This window comes from Periplaneta americana, chromosome 1, assembly GCF_040183065.1.
Source record: "Periplaneta americana isolate PAMFEO1 chromosome 1, P.americana_PAMFEO1_priV1, whole genome shotgun sequence".
In the NCBI taxonomy this organism is placed as follows: Eukaryota; Metazoa; Arthropoda; class Insecta; order Blattodea; family Blattidae; genus Periplaneta; species Periplaneta americana.
Window position 1 is genome coordinate 187,754,323 of NC_091117.1, and position 21,524 is coordinate 187,775,846.

Consider the following 21,524-nt stretch of genomic DNA (forward strand, 5'->3'; position numbering starts at 1 on the left):
ACACAAAGAAAACAGGACAAAGACTTTCTTATTTCACAGCCACATAACCACTGAAACTTCTCGTACGCGTCAGAATTGAATTTTCTGTTAAATGAATTGGTTTTGGTTTTCACGCACTGTGAAGTTTCAAGGTTCGGAGTCGATCTACCAAGACGCTTAATCTCACACATCTCTTCTAAGCTGCGCGATGAAAATGGATGTCCTATTAAAGATTGAATTGTATTCATCTTGACTAGGGTCTATTTAATATAGTAGAATAACACAAACAACACAGTTTATTAAAACAGCTTCTTACGCGTCATCACGTGGTCTCAACCAACTCGATTCCAGTAACTGCAGTGAAACGGAAAGCATACACACCAATAAAATACAAGCTCACCCTCTACACTAAAAAAACTTATTTTCGCGCCTAACAGCAGTCGCAGGACGGGCATGTTCAATCTCCGACTCATTCATTGTCACTCATCAGTAGCTCTGTAAGCTACTGCCATCTGTTTCCATTTTCAAAGCTCGTTTACCTCCCTGTTCGTTTATCAACAACTCAAAATCCACGCTGGACAACACCCCTCTCATGCCCTCGCCCCGAAGAGATACCCAAGATCAAGCCAGTCTCCATAAGAAGTACGGTCGTTTACTTTGGCAAGTCAACGACGAGGCTCCTACAAACGATTCTAGTTGGATGAGAAACTTACTACACTGATCATACTAATCGTGTATTTACTTGTCAGACCATAATAATTTAACTTGTATTTTAAACCAAAATATGCGTAAATTTTTTTTATGTGTAGCGCCTGCTTAATACATAAATAACTATTAATGCTTTCATCAATTTTAAAGGCGATAATCATATGCAGTAACATTTCAAATAGGCCTATGGAAATGAACAGTGAATGAATGACTAGTAAAGTGTACATAAAATTGTACAAATTTAATTAGGCTATATGCATGCACTTAAATGAAACTTACAATCTACAAAAAATACATATATATATATTTTTATAGGATGAAGAATATTAAGCTTACCTACCAACTTGGTTGTAGAACAAATGGTTTTATTTATATTTTCTTAAATGTTATATACAGTAAGTAAAATAAAATACAGGGAGAAGAAAATGATAATGTGAAAAGGAAGTAATTTTCAGGAAACTCTTAAGATATGTAATTACAAATTTTATATTATATACATGACATTCATTATCAAGGAAATAATATATTACAATACAAAGTTGGGAAGTGCTTTTTACAAAACCAAGGAAAAGTTTGAAAAACGATCAGAGCGAGTTTTTCATTTTCCAAGATTTTGTAATGGACTTCAGAAACGTGTTTTGTGCAGTATTTTTTGCACTATAGAGTATTTTGAAAATATTTTTAAAACTCTTAATATACAGTACATACATTAGACCCTATGCTATGAACAGCTGATTGAAGTTCAGCAGTCTGGTCAACGTACAAACTTCACCATCAACTTCGATGTGAAGGAGTAAAAATTATTCAGTTACTTTCAATATTTCGTGTTCAATTGGAATAATTTTTATTTTTTTTTTGTTAAGTGACGTTTGAATTGTTTAAATAAAGTTCAGTACATTTCAAATGCAGTATTTATTTCGTACAATGTATATTAAATAACACTGTCTTTTGCGTATGAATTTTACACGCATTATAGGATTGTAGCATACACAGAAGTCAGTGGTTTTCATTACAACTCTATACTTGTTTTTTTGAAAGATGGGACATGACAGTTAAGCCGCCGAGCTTGGAACTACAGTGCCATGTTGCCAATATGGACTACCATGCTGCCAGCTGATGGAAGCTATTAATCAATGTTAAGATGGCTGACGTTAAAATATTCATTGACAATTGACGCGAAGGTAAGAAAACAATACAAAAATCGACAGGGAATCAAACACGAAACGTACTACTGCTAACACTATGTGCACAATAAATGTCGCCAAGAGAGCTATTAAGCACTCGCCACTTGAGAACGGTAAGTTTAGCAACTCAACCGTTGTTACCATAGCAACAGGCCTGCCACGCTACGTGACATTCAGTTGTTTTTCCGATCTCAATGCTCCTGTCATGTCCCATCTTTCAAAAAAACAAGTATAGGCAGTTATTTGTAATATTTCAACATTCTTATCTAGGCTGGCAACTCTGAATTAAATAAAATCAACTTTCAATCGTGGCGACCGTTAGCTGTAACGAGAAAACACACTATCGTGTAAAGAATTCGTTTGTCAAATAGCATGGACTTGTTAAACCGGATATTTTTTTTTTTTTTGATATCTGCTATCTGTGAACTGTAGCCAGATAGCGTTTGATTTCAGAACACCGCACGCTCTAGATGCGGCGTGCCATCAACTTAAAGCGCTTGTTTTTGTTGCCTGGGAATAGGCTGCGACCTTCCTCATCCTTCAAGTCGTCGCTCGACAAGTCGGCTATCATATCCATGCCCAGCTGCTCTGCCATCCACTGCGTGTTGTCCGACGTGAACAGAGTCGCCGTAAGAGGGAGTCCCACTGCTCGTCCCATGTCGAAGCGCGCCCTGAAATTCCACCGGTGATAGCTAAGTGACATGTAGGAGGCCTTGGAGATGAAGGTGTTCTCGTAAAGCGAGCTACTATGCTTGTGTCATACGAAATCTATACCCTTTTCGCTGTAAGAAAAATCGTAATGTAAACACAAGCACGTGACTGTCATACCCGTGATTGGCTCCCACTCGAAACACTCACACGACGCAGGAAAATACACTAGAAAAGATAAAAAAAAAAACGGGCTCTCAAGTGTTGTCGGAAAAATTCACCATTAAAATAGGACACAAGGACAGGAGAACGCGAATTCGATTATACGCACTGTTCAAAACATACAGAGGTGAGCCTGCCTGGAGAGAAATAAAAAATACGTTGCAGTCGCCAAATTACTCTTCAAGGAACGACCACTCATATAAATTGAGGGAAAGAAGACAGAGGACGGACACTGGGAAGTTTTCTTTTCTCAATCGTACTATCAGGGACTGGAGTGCTTTATCTGCAGACTTACTAAAGGCTTTACCAATAACCAAAAATGTATTTAAAAATATGCTTAAGGACTTTACTAATAGACGGTAATTATACACAGTATTTAAAGGGTGTAAATGATATTTTGTTATTAAAGTGTTGTATCAGTGAAGAATTATGTTGTGTCAGTGAAGTGTGTTGTGTAAGTGAAACGTGTTCCTGTCAGTGAAACTTTATAGTTTATAGTGGCAGTGCAAAGTATTTGAACAGTGAAACGTTTTTTAAGTGTTAGTGAAATCAGGATATAATCAGTGAAATGTGTCGTAGTTCCAGTGCAGTGAGTGAGTTGACAGCGAAATGAGTGTAGTGTTGAAAGGTACTTGTGCAGATATGAACATATCATACTCGTGGGTTTTAGTTCGAACTTAGGTTTAAGATACAAATTAGATTTACTTTAAATGTTATTTTAAGTGATCGTGCTTCATTTAATTTAGGATGTTCCCTGTTATTATTATTAATATTATTATTATTATTATTATTATTATTATTAATAGCATTTTTAATTAATAAGATTATTATTGTCATTATTGAGTGTAATTAGTTACCACTGCCACCGGGTATATACCCATTGCAGTGTGAATAATACATACAGTATAGTTCCGTATTTGGAAATCATTATCTTGCATTGTTTGAAAATACAAATTGAATAATTCTACTTATTAAATACGATGAAATAACTTCACTCATATGTAAAACGCTATGTAAAAGAAAAGCTACTTTTATATTTTGTTATTTACATTGTAAGCGGATGAATACTAAGGGTAATACCAAGAGGTTCTTTCCAACAATAGTCAGGAACCGTCCGTGATTATCGTGAGCATGCGCAGTACAGAAAAAGCGTCCCAACACAATCCGAACCAGTCCTGAACCGGAAACATGTACTGCAGTCGGGCGTTCCAATGAACTTTTGACACGGGTTGGGAATGGTCAGAAGTAGTCTGCGGGTTGAAAGAGTACGCGAGACGCGCATGCGCATTAGGTCACCAACGTCTCCTGGATACTGAAGAAAGACATGATCGACTGTTCACATCAATGAGGTTAAGATGAAAAGTGACAGTACAGACGAATAATAAAACTAGAGATTTAATTTGATTAAAAGTATAATAAATAACGTACATAAATTAATAATTAAAAATAACTATTTTTAGATGAGAATTCCTAAGTACACGACATTGAATTAGCGGAATTCTTGCCTTCCATATATATATTTTTTTTTCATATTTTTATAGAAAATGATCGAAATTCTGTTTTCTGAAATTAGAATTAGCTGCGAAACGATAATAATTAAGCATTCCGTTCTTAACAAAGATGATCACAGTTATAGCATCTCTGGATTTAGTACATAACGATTCGCGAAAGCGTTCCAACAGCTCCAATCCAGTTTAAATCCCATAGCGCATGCGCATAAGATAGTACAGGAACCGTACACGAACTGATCCATGAACCGCTTGTTGCAACGAACCTAAGGTAGTCTGTTCTGTAATACGCTGGCGCCACTTGCTTTTTCTCGTAAGCACGTGATAGTATGGCTTCTGCATCCTCTATGTGTGTTGTTACTAAACATAAGAGTGGAAACCCTCTCAAAAGCAGAGAGAAAGAAATAGTGTTGAATATATAGTAAGTTAAGTGAGTTGAATCCAATTAATTAATTATAAAGTAACAGTTTCCTAACAAACGAATGCATGGTAGTGAGGTTAGGTCTACATTGACGAGTAACGGGAAATGTTTAAAATGAAACAGAATGTACAATAGTGGCAAAAAAAAAAAAACCGGACCGACCGTTGTAGCTGATTTCAGAGCCTTGTTCACTCCAGAGTACGATAGACTGGTAACTAAGACTTTCGTGGTTCGAATCCTACCTGGGAAGGAAACTTTTTTTTGTTCCTTATTCAAATTTATTCCCAATACTTTTCGACTGCTGATAAAATTCATGTTCTGGGAATAATAAGTTAATTAAGTAGTAAAATATCGCTGCAATCGAAAAGTATTGGGAATAAATTTGAATAAGGAACAAAAAAAAGTTTCCTCCCCAGGCAGGATTCGAACCACGAAAGTCTTAGTTACCAGTCTATCGTGCTCTGAGTGAACAAGGCTCTGAAATCAGCTACAAGGTTCGGTCCGGTTTTTTTGCCACAACTGTACAGGAGTGGGCGGGATCACTTACTGAGAATCTCTGGCGCCAAACTGCGACCAATCTAGCCTCACTTTAGTCACGTGCCATTGTTTACTGTATGATTCTTCTTACAACGGAAAGATTATATACAGAGAAATCCATATAAATCTTTATAATTTTAATGAGTTAAAATATTCCTCTGGAACAGTCAGACATGCTGACTGTTACTTCACGGCGATGTGGCACTATGTCGTCTGATGTAAAAGTTCGGATATCCCTTTTTGGCACGATGACAATTGGCAGTATCAAGCAAAGAAAACACATTCATTGTATGTTTTAAATACATGATGTCAAGAAGGTACGTTTGTAAAGGACATAGTTCGAATTGTGATAGAATAATGAATCAAAAAATGGTATGCATGCAAGGAGTATCAAAAGACTAGACTAGACGGCAGTTCAGAAGGCGGTCGGCTGCTATATGCGCCGTAGCATTTCTGGTATGTGACGTCACAAGCTTGTACAGTAGAACCAATCGGAATCAGTCTGTAACAAGTACTTCCCGAGTTCGTTTGTTCACGTGTGAGTGTTTCAATACATTGAATAAGTAAAACTAACATTTACTGTGCGTGTAAGATAAATAAATGGAAGAAGAGACTGTAAAAAAAAATATTGCACAGGCAGGTGCGGAAAATATTGTTTAAGGTGTATAATTATTTTAAAAACGTTGGCGAGCACAACGCTGCCGGCCATCTTGATGCTGGCTGCAACGTTGCCAACGTGCAAGAAACGACTGCAGAAGCATGTGGTGTGGGATTGAGAACCATGCAAAGAATATTGTTAGTGAAGGAAACAGGGTTTGTTTGGTGTCATGCTTACAGTAATCAACGGCTAAGGTCATTATTATCTTCTGATAATTTAAATTCTCTCCTGCGCTATTTGCATCGCACGTGCGCGTGAAGTACGATGTGGCAATGTTGTACGCTCTGTCTCTCTCGACGCAAACGCTAGCAGACTACCGCCTTCCGAATTGCCGTCGACTCTAGGTAAATATCTATAAGTACTGATTCTGTCCTTTCGAGAAAAATACATTCTAAAAACACCCGATGTTTACCCCAAAAATGAAAACAGTAAGAAAAAATGAACGGAAAACATTAAAATTTGAAATAACTTTTAAAAAAATCTAAAAACTACCAACTTTCTCACTGTATAACAACACAATTAACTTTTTAGTTTTTTACTAGCAAATGAATAACTTAATACTAAAAGCAAAAGATCAATTTTATTTTAGGTGTCGATCGTACTTAAAATCCAGACATTTAGTCTCCAGGAAAGGTTAATCTTAGTTTCCGTACATATGTATATTTATACAAGGTGCATAAATTGGAGATATGTAACAATTAAGTCGAGACCAAATGAAATGATCAAACGATTTAGTTGTCAATTGCTCGAAAATAGGAAACAACTGACTAATATTGAGAATAAGATATCAAATTAAGTTTATTTATTTACTCGTACTTTTGTGGGATATACAATAATAATCTGTGACGCTACAGTCCTTCAAGGACCCAGAACGATCAGCCGGCTGTTGGCCTCACGCCCAAATGCCGAAGCAGAGGTGAACGATCATCCAACCAGAATGGAGGTATCGTGTGGTTAGTGAGATGATTCCTCAGCTCTTATACAGGGACATCATTTTATTTTTACTTCAATTTTTATTGTACCTGAGTTTTTGAATGTACTTCACTCCCACCCCTTCTACTAATGAAGTTCCTCCACACAGATCCAAGACCCTTAGCGTAAACAGCACTGAGTTAGCGAGTATAGTACGTTCCAGAAATATGTTCGTGTTTTCCAGTGGCGAAAGAGCTTTCAATATTGAATCATATTTTCGCACAGGTACTATCCGTTAGCCTACGTCGCATCCAGATTTCCCCCACCTGCTTCTGTTGGCCCCTCTGTAAAAGCTGGGCTGTCTTAGCTCTTTCCTGAAAACATTAATTTCTGTTAGGAATTGGACATTTACGTAATATTATACAACTGTTTTAAAATAACTTAAATAAAAGGGCCTCGTTAAGTAATTAACTGTCACGTGATTTCCTCCCTTTCTACGATCCTGCGGCATAACCACTTGGACGGACAGTAGATAGCATGCCTGAGTAATTTTATCTGTGCGAGTCGGGCAGAAGTGAAGATTGAATTTACAGTACGTAAGGTACTCTTTTATAGAGTAGGTACAGAATTATTTCAACATGAGTTACTAGTACGAAGGACGAAACTGGCAATTGGAATGAGATGCAGTAATCTATAGTGCGATAATATGCACAAAAGAACTGAAGCCTATATCGAAATGAACCGCCATCATTTTCAAAAATGTGTTTAAATATTCATATTAAGAGTATTTTTCAATTTAACTTCATTCTCTATATTGTACGCTAATGTGCTGTAGACAGTATAATATACACTGCATAATGAATATGTCCGAATGAATAGCTCAGTTCGTAGTAAAAACACTTATTGTTAATACTGTACTATATTTTGATTAAACAAAAACGTAATGAAAATTATCGAACTCAAAATCGCGATATTTCCTAGTTTACGTAAATGTATGAACTACTTTTCTTCCCTCCTATACCTAGCAGAGTGATTTGTTTGTGTTTTACGCCAGTATCATCGAACTACAGTTATGGAAGGGGGTAGCAAACTGTATTTCCGGTTCTCTAAAGGTATAGCCAGATTAATATTAAAAATGTTAGTAAAAATAAAATGATGTCCCTGTACTTGACTTTAGTAACCGGATTTTGCTACCTATCGTAGCTCCCCTGTGCCTCCTTGACGATTGTTCATATCAAATGAATGTTCAGTAAGATTTAATGTGGAACTCACAGATAAAATAAATAATATTATGTTTCCTTTAATGTAGAAACGGAAACAGAACTTACTTGAGAAGTTCGAACCCGAGGCCCTGTCCTCGGTACTCGCGGGACACACACAGCCCGGCAGCGCTCAGAAAATGGTCCACGTCGTAGCGCTCGAACAGGTTGGCATTGAGGGTGATGGAGATGGTGGTCAAGAATACTTTGCGGAAGGCTTCTCCTTTGAACTGTGAAAAAGACAACAGGCCCCGATGGAAAGAGGCTACCTTATTCCTTAAACATTTCTTTCAAATCTCTATTGAGCTCGATCTCCCAGTTACATGAGTGTACTCTCGATATATTAACTACAATGTCTCCGACAAGTTATTCATCATAGGTCATAGGAGGCGATATCACCAAAACTGTAACTTAATTCTTTGTTTGTTTGTAGTTGAATCATGCTGACGCAGGACGAATATATTGAGAGCATTTTGCTGTGAAGACGTGAGAGTTGGCTACAGAGAGCGGTTTTTAGTTGGTTATTTTACGACGCTTTATCAACTGCTGTGGTTATCTAGCGCCTGAATGATATGAAGGTAATCACCCCTGTGAAATGAGTCCAGGGTCCAGCGCCGAAAGTTTATTTTATTTTAGTATTTATTTTTATCAACAGCTTAGGTTATTTAGCGTCTGAATGAGATGAAGGTGATAATGCCAGTGAAATGAGTCCGGGGTCCAACACCGAAAGTTACCCAGCATTTGCTCTTATTGGATTGAGGGAAAACTCCAGAAAAAACCTCAACCAGGTAACTTGCCCCAACCGGGAATCGGACCCGGGCCACCTGGTTTCGCGGCTAGACGCGCTAACCGTTAGTCCACAGGTGTGGACGCCTGAAGTTACCCAGCATTTGCTCTTAATGGGTTGAGGGAAAACCCCGGAAACCTCAACCAAGTAACTTGTTCAAACTAGGATTTGAATCCGGGCCCGGAAGTTGATGAGCTAAAGATCACAGAAAAATGACTTATAAAATGAAATTAAATATCTGAAAATATGATATTAAAAATGACCATGATGCTAATAAGTTAGTAAAAAAAGTTCATCAACTTCCGAGGCCTAGATTCGAATTATTGGCCAGAAGATATGTAGGAGACAGCAAGCGAGTACGTGGTGAATCAAAGTATCATGTTTTTTAATGATTCCGCATACTGCTAAAAGTTTCGTCAGATGTTCACTGTTGACCCTAGGGTAGTACGGCAATAGGTAGTATGATGTTGCATGCATGCCGAGATGTATTTTATCTTAGTAGGTCATTTTACGACGCTTTTTTGAACATCTGAGGTTATTTAGCGTCTGAATGAGATGAAGGTGATAATGCCGGTGAAATGAATCCGGGGTCCAACACCTAAAGTGACCCAGTGGTTGAGGGAAAACCCCGGAAAAAACCTCAATCAGATAACTTACCCCGACCGGGAATCAAACCCGGGCCACCTGGTTTCGCGGCCAGACACACTAACCGTTACTCCACAGGTGTGGACGTCGAGACGTTTGATGAGAATTTTGTATAAATGTAAGGTATAAATTTACAAAAACATACATGTTTTGTACTGTTTCTGGAATTTTGGTCAATAGAAAGCATCACACAGAATTTGTGTTAATTTATTTCTTTAGAAATGACCCTCTTTTAAACGTATATTTAAACTGAGGAATTATTATTTCACCTATGTTGAAAACATATTTGTCTACAACAGTGAGAAACCATCCGGAAACATCCAGCATAAATCGAAACAGCATTCACAGTTTGTTGTCCTTCCTGTTAAGTTACTTAAAATGGACTTAAGTTTAACTTGTTTTGGGGGGGGGGGAACTCAATTATAAGCAAATCCCGGGTCGGATTCGGTCTGGTTCAGATTGGGCTGGGCCGGGCCTGGTCTAAAAATTTCGACCCTTGCAGACCTCAAACATAGAGCGTATTCCGAATCTCAGCGCTGAGCAATCTGATGGCATCACGGTGTTCAGAACTTCAACGCTGACGTCACTGATGCTCCACCGGTGTCGCCCCGGTTCCATCAGCTTGCAGAGGTGATGGCAATATCCATCAGCCGCCATCAATGAATCTGATTGGCTCTTGTATAGGGCGGGAATTAGCAGACGAATGACATCGTGCATTGTTGTGTCATGGCGGTGTGTTCTGCTTTGGTTCTGCTGTATTGTTTGTAATGAGCACAACGTAAAAAAAATGTTAATGGCTTATGAGTAGATAGTGGATGCGGGAAGACTTAAGGAAAAGTGAAGTTGTTTCGTATCAGCGTATGTGGCACGTGGCGCGCCGTCCGTCTTTTGTGTACCTGTCGAGTACAGCGGCGTACAAAACGAAGGAACCCCGATGCGTTCATAGTAACATTGCAACGCAACGTGTGCAGTTGTGTTATCCTGCTCGTTGTGCTGATCCATTCATAATGGCAAAACGTTAAATTCACTCAGAGATACTAAATGCAATTAAGAAGTATGAGAGTGATATTTTATGCATTAACGAAGACAATATTGTGTGTAATGTATGTAAGATTGAAATAAAAACCAGAACAACTCAGGCTATATAGAAACATTGCACCAGTACATCGCACAGGAAATGCGTTGAAAAGAAATCTGAAAAAATCATCTACATCATCATCATCATCATCATTTAGTTGTGCGGGTCTAACGACACGTGCAACATGATGCTCAGTACAAATATTCCTCTAAAGAAAATGAGTGATCCTCATTTTAGAGGTTTTCTTCAGAAATTGTCTCGATATAAAAACTGTTTAAGCGATAGGCGAAGACGATTCTGCTTCGACAACTTACGATAATATATCGTCGTTTACTGCAACGCTGGTAATTGCATCAATGATGACGAGGACTGAACCTTGCAAGATATGTACTACAGTACTACAGTACATTACTTTTATTTTCTTTCTGACTGTACGGAGATACAGTAGCATGTTGACGTCGTCTGTTTACGTTTAAAACCTGTTGAGCCAATGGTCTGAATGAAAAAAATGTAAGATATAGTAAATGTGCACCTACATTCAACGATAAGTCATCCAGCATCCACTGTCTACTTATGAGCGAACATGTCAACGGACCAGTTATTACTACTGGTTCAAGAAATAAATTGTTTATGCTCTCTTTTCTTTGAACGAGATGACAGTACGGAAATTTCGCAAAATCTTGCTAGCGTAGCACAGAAAACAACTTATATAGCCGCCATGTTAGCTATTGAACTTTCCAGCATTTTTGTTCCTATTTCGCTGCAGCGTGACGTCATTGATGTTCACCGGTCCGGTGAGATTCGGAATACGCTGATACACAACACTATTCCACTCAACGCTTCACCCGCGCACATTCATTCACTCATTGACCTCTATTCACCTGGTTGGCATCCAACGTGTCATGGAGAGAGACGATGCCAAGCACGTTACAGCCGACGACCCTATGGCCGATATACGGAGTGGTGCCCGGCTCTACCAGCGCCACCAGAGATATCCTATACCGCAGGTACTCCCTCCACAAGCCCTGTACCTCCGCCAGGGAGACGGGGTCGCTGGCCACACCGGCGGTGCTGCACATAAACTCGTCCCTCAGGATCACGTCGGTCAGGAGCTGGATGACCTCGTCTTCCAAGTCCTCGGTCACGTCCTGTATGCGGAACCGAGGCGTCATGCCTTCCAGCGGACGCTTTCCGTCGTACGACCGCCACACCGACGGGAACGAAACATCACTGGGCCTCTTCCACTGGTTGTCAGTCATGTCAACAGAGCTAAAAGGGGATGTTTTCACGATAACATATAGAATCTATTTATTTTGTGTTTGATTGCTAAACACTAATCTTACAAATATGTTTATAAATTTGCTTATTCATTTGCTTATAGCTATACACTAATTCTTACAAATATGTTCATAAATTTGCTTATTCATTTGCTTATAGCTATACACTAATTCTTACAAATATCTTCATAAATTTGCTTATTCATTTGCTTATAGCTACACACTAATCCTTACAAATATCTTTATAAATTTGCTTATAGCTACACACTAATTCTTACAAATATCTTCATACATTTGCTTATTCATTTGCTTATAGCTATACACTAATTCTTACAAATATCTTCATAAATTTGCTTATTCATTTGCTTATAGCTACACACTAATTCTTACAAATATCTTCATAAATTTGCTTATTCATTTGCTTATAGCTACACACTAATTCTTACAAATATTTTCATAAATTTGCTTATTCATTTGCTTATAGCTACACACTAATTCTTACAAATATCTTTTTAAATTTGCTTATTCATTTGCTTATAGCTACACACTAATTCTTACAAATATCTTTATAAATTTGCTTATTCATTTGCTTACAGCTACATACTAATTCTTACAAATATCTTTTTAAATTTGCTTATTCATTTGCTTATAGCTACACACTAATTCTTACAAATATCTTTTTAAATTTGCTTATTTATTTGCTTATAGCTACACACTAATTCTTACAAATATCTTCATAAATTTGCTTCTTCATTTGCTTATAGCTACACACTAATTCTTACAAATATATTCATAAATTTGCTTATTCATTTGCTTATAGCTACACACTAAATCTTACAAATATCTTCATAAATTTGCTTATTCATTTGCTTATATCTATACATTAATTCTTACAAATATCTTCATAAATTTGCTTATTCATTTTTGCTTATAGCTATACACTAATTCTTACAAATATCTTTTTAAATTTGCTTATTCATTTGCTTATAGCTACACACTAAATCTTACAAATATCTTCATAAATTTGCTTATTCATTTGCTTATATCTATACACTAATTCTTACAAATATCTTCATAAATTTGTTTATTCATTTTTGCTTATAGCTATACACTAATTCTTACAAATATATTTTTAAATTTGCTTATTCATTTGCTTATAGCTACACACTAATTCTTACAAATATATTCATAAATTTGCTTCTTCATTTGCTTATAGCTATATACTAATTCTTACAAATATCTTCATAAATTTGCTTACTAATTTGCTTATAGCTATAAATTAATTCTTACAAATATCTTCATAAATTTGCTTATTCATTTGCTTATAGCTATACACTAATTCTTACAAATATCTTCATAAATTTGCTTATTCATTTGTTTATAGCTACACACTAATTCTTACAAATATCTTCATAAATTTGCTTGTTCATTTGCTTATAGCCACACTCTAATTCTTACAAATATCTTCATAAATTTGCTTATAGCTATACACTAATTCTTACAAATATCTTTATAAATTTGCTTATTCATTTGCTTATAGCTACACACTAATTCTTACAAATATCTTTTTAAATTTGCTTATTCATTTGCTCATAGCTGTACACTAATTCTTACAAATATCTTCATAAATTTGCTTATTCATTTGCTTATAGCTACACACTGAGTCTTACAAATATATTTATAAATTTGCTTACTAATTTGCTTATAGCTACACACTAATTGTTACAAATATATTCATAAATTTGCTTATTCATTTGCTTATAGCTACACACTAATTCTTACAAATGTCTTTATAAATTTGCTTTTTTATTTGCTGATAACTACACACTAATTCTTACAAATATCTCTATAAATTTGCTTATTCATTTGCTTATAGCTACACACTAATTCTTACAAATGTCTTTATAAATTTGCTTTTTTATTTGCTGATAACTACACACTAATTCTTACAAATATCTCTATAAATTTGCTTATTCATTTGCTTATAGCTACACACTAATTCTTACAAATATCTTTTTAAATTTGCTTATTCATTTGCTTATAGCTATACACTAACTCTTACAAATATCTTCATAAATTTGCTTATTCATTTACTTACAGCTACACACTAATTCTTACAAATATCTTCATAAATTTGCTTCTTCATTTGCTTATAGCTACACACTAATTCTTACAAATATCCTCATAAATTTGCTTTTTCATTTGCTTATAGCTACACACTAATTCTTACAAATATCTTTATAAATTTACTTGTTCATTTGCTTATAGCCGGTTTTTATTTTTGTAACATTTTTCATCATTGTATTTACTGAAAGAATAATGTTCTTTGTATTGTACTGTATATTACAAATATAGCGTAATTTTGTGTAGCATTCCATATTTAAACATATAAAAGCACTTTCTTGTGGCATATAATACCATACATTAATTTGTCTTGATGAGTCCGCGACATTTGCGATAGCGTCATTTGCGACAACGTGTAATTTCCAACAGTGCTAATATTCCCTTCGACAACTAGACAAACAAGTGCTTCTTCTACATTACAATTTGAATTTTTGTTTCCTTGTACTCATTTTCTACATTAATAGTTTCGATCTTATTTCTTCGACTTGTATTCTTGCAGGGCTATATTTTTCATATAATCCCAGAATAATAAGTAATCGTATTTTGTTTATTTATTCTAACAGTTTGTGTCTTATGTTTATTTAGATTTTTTCGCACATCGTTGTTTAGTCAACTGGACGAAGACAGATCTGGATATCATAAATGACACCATAAGGAATCACGTCACTCACAATCAACTAATCCAGGAGGTAAAGGGGAAGTTGGCTAGTTCCTTCCCCCCTCCATTGTATACATCGCTGACTAGCAACATATCATTACACTAATCAGACTTCAGATGTATATAATGCTATATTATGAAACAGGTTCATAATGTTACACGTTATCGTACGAGTCAATTTTTAGGGAACGAGTGAAGCGAGTTTCCCAATTTTGACGAGTGCAATAACTCTCTCTCTCTCTCTCTCTCTCTCTCTCTCTATATATATATAATACAGTGTGTTCGCAGAAACATTCCGGGATTATAAACTGCTATAGCGTCGCTGTCAGTTGCCGGATTTATACGAAACTGGTATCATTAGAAAGAGAAACTCAAAAATTTTTGTACCTACCTCAAAGACACTCGATGTGTGCTCCACGTGTCACGCTACAGACATCAAGGCGATATTCCCCACTCATGCCACACACGTTCCAACATATCTATAGGGATGGACTCGAAGGCGGCAGTGATACGAAGTTGGAGCTCTTGCAGATTTTGAGGTAGTGGAGGTATATAGACAATATTCTTTATTTGTCCCATAAAAATAAGACGCAGACAGTCAGGTCTGGGGAACTCGGAGGCCAGCTGCAGAAGACATTATCTTGGTTCCCAGCGCGCCCAATCCATCTTCCTGGAAGTTGTTGATTTAGAAAATTCCGTACCTCAAGATGCCAGTGAGGAGGTGCTCCATCTTGTTGGAAAAGAAATTCGTTGCCTTCTTCTTTCAATTGTGGAAACAGCCACTCAGTAAGCATATCAAGATAACTCATACCGGTGACAGTGTTCTCTTGAAAGAAAAATGTGCCATAGGCTTTCCTTTTCGAAGCGGCACAAAACACATTTAGCTTAGGGAAGTTACGTTCAATCTCCAAAATGAAATGTGGATTCTCGCTCCCCAAAATCCTAATACTGTGCTTATTTACTTTTCATTTGACGTGGAACGTTGCCTAGTCACTAAAAGTGAATTTGACTGAAAGGTCTTCATCATCCTAAATAACCCACTAAATGCTGCAGAATTCACTCAGACTTGAAAATTTAACATTCAGATCATTTATCAAAATTTGTTTATATCCCACAATGCCTTAATGACAAATGAAATAGCGGAAACGGCGTTTTTTCTTTCTTCTTGTGTTGCCATCTGTTGTTGCGGTCAACAATTATTAATTACGCATTTCCTGAAATTCTTCGTGCTGTTATTTCAAATGAACCGGTATGAATTTCGTAAAACACATAGTGACAGAATTATAGCAGTTTGTAACCCCGGAATGTTTCTGCGGACACACTGTATTATAAACGTATTTCATACGTTATTTTTTGTACGACAGCATTATAAAACAATTAATAATATAGAAATAACATTAGATTTGTAGTTTGATATCATGGTCTACGAGGAAAGAGATTGCTATAACAATAATAATGTATTAAATATTATAGCATGGCAAATCTTCTCATAATGTTAACTTTATGGCACAGGTTAGATCTATGCCGTCATAATAGAAGTAATGACATTTTATTTAGCGTAGTAATATTTTACAGCTGTGGTATAATAATGTGGAATATTACGTAGATTTTCAATGACGTAGATTGTTTATAATGCTGGAGTAGAAAAAACAATTAGTTCTTCCTCTACACATATCGTCAAGTGAGATGTACTGCCTGATGATAGATTTAAATTACATATCAGCTAGAACCTCAATCGGAGGTATTTTAGCACATTATAATGTTCTTGTTTGTTCGTTGTGTGTTCCTAGAATAAAATTAGCATTTTTGTTGTCTTACCGTATGTTCTTTTGTTAAGATTTGTGCCCCTTTCTGCGAATTGTTTAGTTTAAAATTTGTTCTTGATTTTTTTTTTAATTTAGTAGGTTCTTTTACGACGCTTTATCAACAGCTTATGTTATTTAGCGTCTGAATGAGATGAAGGTGATAATACCGGTGAAATGAGTCCGGGGTCCAGCACCGAAATTTATCCAGCATTTGCTCGTATTGGGTTGAGGGAAAACCCCGGAAAAAACCTCAATCAGGTAACTTGCCCCGACCGGGAATCGAACTCGGGCCACCTGGTTTCGCGGCCAGACGCGCTGACCGTTACTCCACAGGTGTGGACTTGTTCTTGATTATTTGTAATAAATTGTTAGTACTTTAAAATTATTGTACATATACTAGCCGTACCCGTGCGCTCCGCTGCACCTGCTAGAAATAAATATAAAGTAATTACATAATTCAAATAGGACGTTTGATCCAGGGAACATTCGTGTTTGATAGAAGGATAAATCGTTTAATATGTTACTTAATTTAAATTGTAATTAAATAATTAAAATGCTGTCATTTTGGTCCAGAGAGCAATCATTTGGTGCAATGACAATTCCTTTAACATGTTTCTTAATTGTTATTACGTGCAACCATAGTTTAATGAAGATTGACATATCATTTAGTTTTAATGTGTATACTTTATATTACTTGCTATATGTTTCAGAAGTTACTGTAATAACATTGTAGAATTATATCCATCTAGAGAAACTACACTTTCCAATGGTGAAATAATAATTAAACAATTAATTAGCTTCCGATATTACTTCATACAAACACAGAAACATTCTCTTAGGCTATGTTTAATAGCTTTCGATTATTGTTGTCCAAGGCCCCTTATAGACGAAGTCATTTGTTTTTATTTCAGTACAGCGCCATAAATGGCGTTGTTATTGTAATTTTAAAACTCATTTACCTCATTAAATATCAGTCCTATCAAAATTTTGTATAGAATAAAACTTATCGGAAATTATTTTTAAAGAAACGTTTGTTATGTAATATTTTTCATGAAAATCAATAATAAGCGAGATATTTCGATTTATTTAATTCAGGCCCCTTTATAACCCCCCTTTTAAATAAAGTATTTTGAATGGCATATAGCCTAAAATCTAAGTTACAACGAACTTAATTTATATTCCAATTTTCATATAAATCGGTTCAGCCATTATCGCGTGAAAAGGTAACAAACATCCAGACAGACAGACACAAACAAAAATTTCAAAAGAGCGATTTTCGGTTTCAGGATAGTTAATTATACATGTTAACACCAATTATTTTTGGAAAATCGAAAATTACCAGAAAAATTTTGGCTACAGATTTATTATTGGTATAGATTTATTTATTTGTCACATTGTCCAGTTAGGCTTTCTTTAGCTGTCGCATAATTCCTATCGGTTATAATTTCTCTTTTTAAGTTTTCATATACAAGTACACTATTATTTCGTTTTGCTGTGTAAATTATTAAATTATGTTTTATTTAACGACGCTCTGTGCCTGTACTTACCTCTATTTCAGACGTTCTCTAAGAAAAACTGACCGTGAAGCTAAATGAATATCGACAGTTTTATGTATTCTTTTAAGCTTTGCCTTGGATATAACACATATTAGTATGGAAAATTGAGTTATCTTATCAGCATGACGCATTCGTTTTTATCGTCTTACGACATTACAGTAATGTTAAAAAGTGTGGCGTAGGTAAATTTTCATTTTTATGTAAATGCGGTGAATATCTATCTATATATATAATTTGAACTGGTAATGGAAATTACGGGAAAACGGCTGAACGGATTTTAATGAATGACCCGTCATTTTGAAATTTAGCATCCAAGGATTTTCAGAAAAATAGTAACTTTCAATGAAGCGTTAGTTTTCCTACATAATTTTCCTATTTTCCAAAATCCATCTTTCATCAGTTTTGAGAACTAATTGCATTTCAGTATAAAACAAAACACACACTACAATAAACAATAGGCTATTACACGAAGGCCATGATATGCATGATTATTGACATATTTAGAATTCAAATTCAATTGGTTATTAAAAACTTCAAGACTTGCTAAAAATAATTTACAGGTCTGATTCTGCGCTGTGTAATTTTCTGAGTACAGCTGTGTATTGGATATTAAAATCTACAAAACTTGAAGTGGTTTGATGACATTATTATCATTAGAAATGAAATATAGGGGAGAGTCGGGTAGTATCGGACATCGGGTAGTATCGGACAGTGCGTTTTTTTCATCTACCGCCATATGGTAGTACCTGAATGACATGGTTACGTTTCTCTATGCGACATCACAGAAACATAACCATGTCAATCAGGTACTATCCTCGTGTGGTAGATGAAAGAAACTCACTGTCCGATATTACCCGATGTCCGATACTACCCGACTCTCCCCTAATTATAGTTAATGTCGTGATGTGACTATTTTTCATTAATTATACATATTAATGAAATGAAAGTGAAACATTTTGGGGTTATATAAGTAGATGTAGAGAATATCTTAAATTAGATCTTCATTTCTATAATTTACTGAGTGGTGGCTATTAAATATATGAGGGGCTCACAACCAGAGTGGACCAAGTCCACCATGATCAGTTTGTGGATTAATACAATCTCGGATGAAGAAAACTTAGATTTATTCGTTGCAATAACAAACAAAGGAAAGGGTCAAATTCGACCTGGTACTTATGAAGAAACAATCATTGAAAGAAAGAAAAAAACAAACAAAGAAAGTCCATAACTCATTTGTTACTCCACAGAGGGCAGCATTTCCTATGGAAAGTGAAGGTTACTAAGCGTGAGCCAGGAACTTTAAGACTCAATATTTCAGAACTATTCCAGATGGACTTGGTCGACTCCGGTTGTGAACCCCTCTTATATAACTACAAAACTTACTTAAGATAATAATATTGTTATTAATAATCAAATATTTTTATAGTTATTAATCAAGTGGGTTGGGTCTTTTTCATATACTTAATGGCGGTGTGGTGTAGATATTTACATGCGTCATTCTCTTCAGTTTTGGCTCGAGAGAGCGCAAAAATTACAGTTCCTAAGGAAAGACCAAAAGGTATTACTTACTGATATAATAAGAGGCCTAGAAAATTTTGTAGTCTCCCGATCATTTCAGCAAGATCTCTGAGCAGGAGGAAATGATTTTACCCTCAACATTTCAAGCTCTACATGCAGCAGCCATACCAAGATGCTATGTCTATTGTTCGAAAGTATAGCAAACCTGTCGTTTTTAACTTTCACCTACAATTCACAATGACCTGAAATAGCTTTTCCCATGTGAAAACCCCACTGATCGTCCTGACATTGTTACTTACGTTTTCGCGTTGAAACTCAAAAACTGAAGGTGGGTAGGTTCAAGAAAAAGTGTTTGGCATAAAAGAAACCATTCAGAGGGTGTATGTTTCATTATTATAAAAGCAAATAACTTTCAAAATGTGTGATATTCTTCATTGAATGTAAACCTGATAAATTTTTATTTCAATGTCTAATGAACTTAGTTTGCAGCATTTGCTGCACAAGCCACTAGTATAATATATTTACAATGAGACTGTATGTGTGTTATGGATTTGCACACTTAGATTATTGATACGGGCCCATTGTGCTTTGTCCAAATTTCGACGTGGAACCATCTTTCATTTTTTACTTGGTTATTCTGCAACCCTGCTTATAGCGGAGAAATTCGCAGTTGAGGTGTTCTCTGGGTTCCCTCGTTCCCATGTTAATCGTCAACATTACGCCGTTCGATCTCCGTTCCATTATTATTCCACAGTATCCCACACTCGCTGGCTTTCGATCCACGTGGGGTGGATAATCTAGGGACAAGTCAGGCTGTCTGTTCTGAACTTGGGTACTCACCGAACCTTAGTGTAGTCAACTGCTGAGGGTTGTGAATGCGCCTAGATGGGATGTAACACTAGATCTACTAGGTCGCAGTGAAGTTAAGTAAAGTAATGGTGTAATATATTTAGAATTCAAAACACTCTGCCCCCCACCAACAGATCAAGCATAGCTCGCATGTATAGATAAGGATAAAGCATGACATATATACATTTTTATGAGTCCATGAAAAATTTTAAAGCATGAAAAATAAAGGTATGATAAGTGTAAACGTTTGGATTATGCAAGGTACGAAGTTTGACCCCTTACTTGAAGTATTCTGAGCAAATATAATTGAACTGTGTTATACAGAGTGTTTCCGAGGTGATTTACAAACTTTCAGGGATGATGGCGAAGGGCACATGTATCAATTTGAGGTAAGGAACCATCGTCCGGAAATGATTGAGTCGAAAGTTATAAGCAAAAATAGTTGTTTTTTTATTTTATTGGGTTATTTTACGACGCTGTATCAATATCTGGGTTATTTAGCGTCTGAATGAAATGCCGGTGAAATGAGTGCGGGGTCCAGCACCGAAAGTTACCGAGCATTTGCTCGTATTGGGTTGAGGGAAAACAACGGAAAAAATCTCAACCAGGTAACTTGCCCCGACCAGGATTCGAACCCGGGCCACCTGGTTTCGCGGCCAGACGCGCTGACCGTTACTCCACAGGTGTGGACGCAAAAATAGTTGTGTGGAAATGGACTTGTAATCTGGCACTACGTGCCCTCCCTCCCTTAACCTTTGGAAAAGTCGTGGAAAGATGGTATGGGCCGGATGTCTCCTACGTGGGTACTAGGCCCGATACAATCTGTGAGCTTGTCTACTGTTCCCATTGGCTCATCCGTATTCGAAAGTCAGGTCTGATTATTCCGCTCTCGTGTACTCCTCCATTTCACTAGGACTGATCGACTGGACACTGCAACTGGTACACATACACTCCTGTCTACAGACGTGCATATTAGGACCGACCATGTCCGTTACACATTACGCTATCTGCATTGCTTTAGTGTAGTTTCCTGTCCCCATCCCTCAGACAGCGCACTGAATGGAATACTGTAAGTAGACAACGTGAACAACGTCAGATGAATACAGTATGTGTAAGATGTACAAATAAATACACATAAATAAGGTGTACAGAGGAATAAAATTATTTCATTTCCACACAACTATTTTTGCT

General features: G+C 36.3%; 1 protein-coding gene across 2 annotated transcripts; it reads right to left on the reverse strand.

The window, feature by feature from the left end:
- Nucleotides 1-1,135: 1,135 nt before the first annotated feature.
- LOC138705381 (arylalkylamine N-acetyltransferase-like 2) lies at nt 1,136-20,395 on the reverse strand. 2 transcript variants are annotated; one of them, XM_069834156.1, is made up of 4 exons: nt 20,325-20,395; nt 11,428-11,815; nt 8,106-8,266; nt 1,136-2,542 (listed from the first exon to the last, which is right to left on the reverse strand). In XM_069834156.1, the coding sequence occupies exons 2-4, from the start codon at nt 11,803-11,805 to the stop codon at nt 2,338-2,340; spliced, it is 744 nt and encodes a 247-aa protein (XP_069690257.1). In that variant the 5' UTR covers nt 11,806-11,815; nt 20,325-20,395; the 3' UTR covers nt 1,136-2,337. The 2 variants fall into 2 exon arrangements, with proteins under 2 accessions (XP_069690257.1, XP_069690256.1); XM_069834155.1 differs by lacking the exon at nt 20,325-20,395 and adding an exon at nt 17,958-18,043.
- Nucleotides 20,396-21,524: the final 1,129 nt, after the last annotated feature.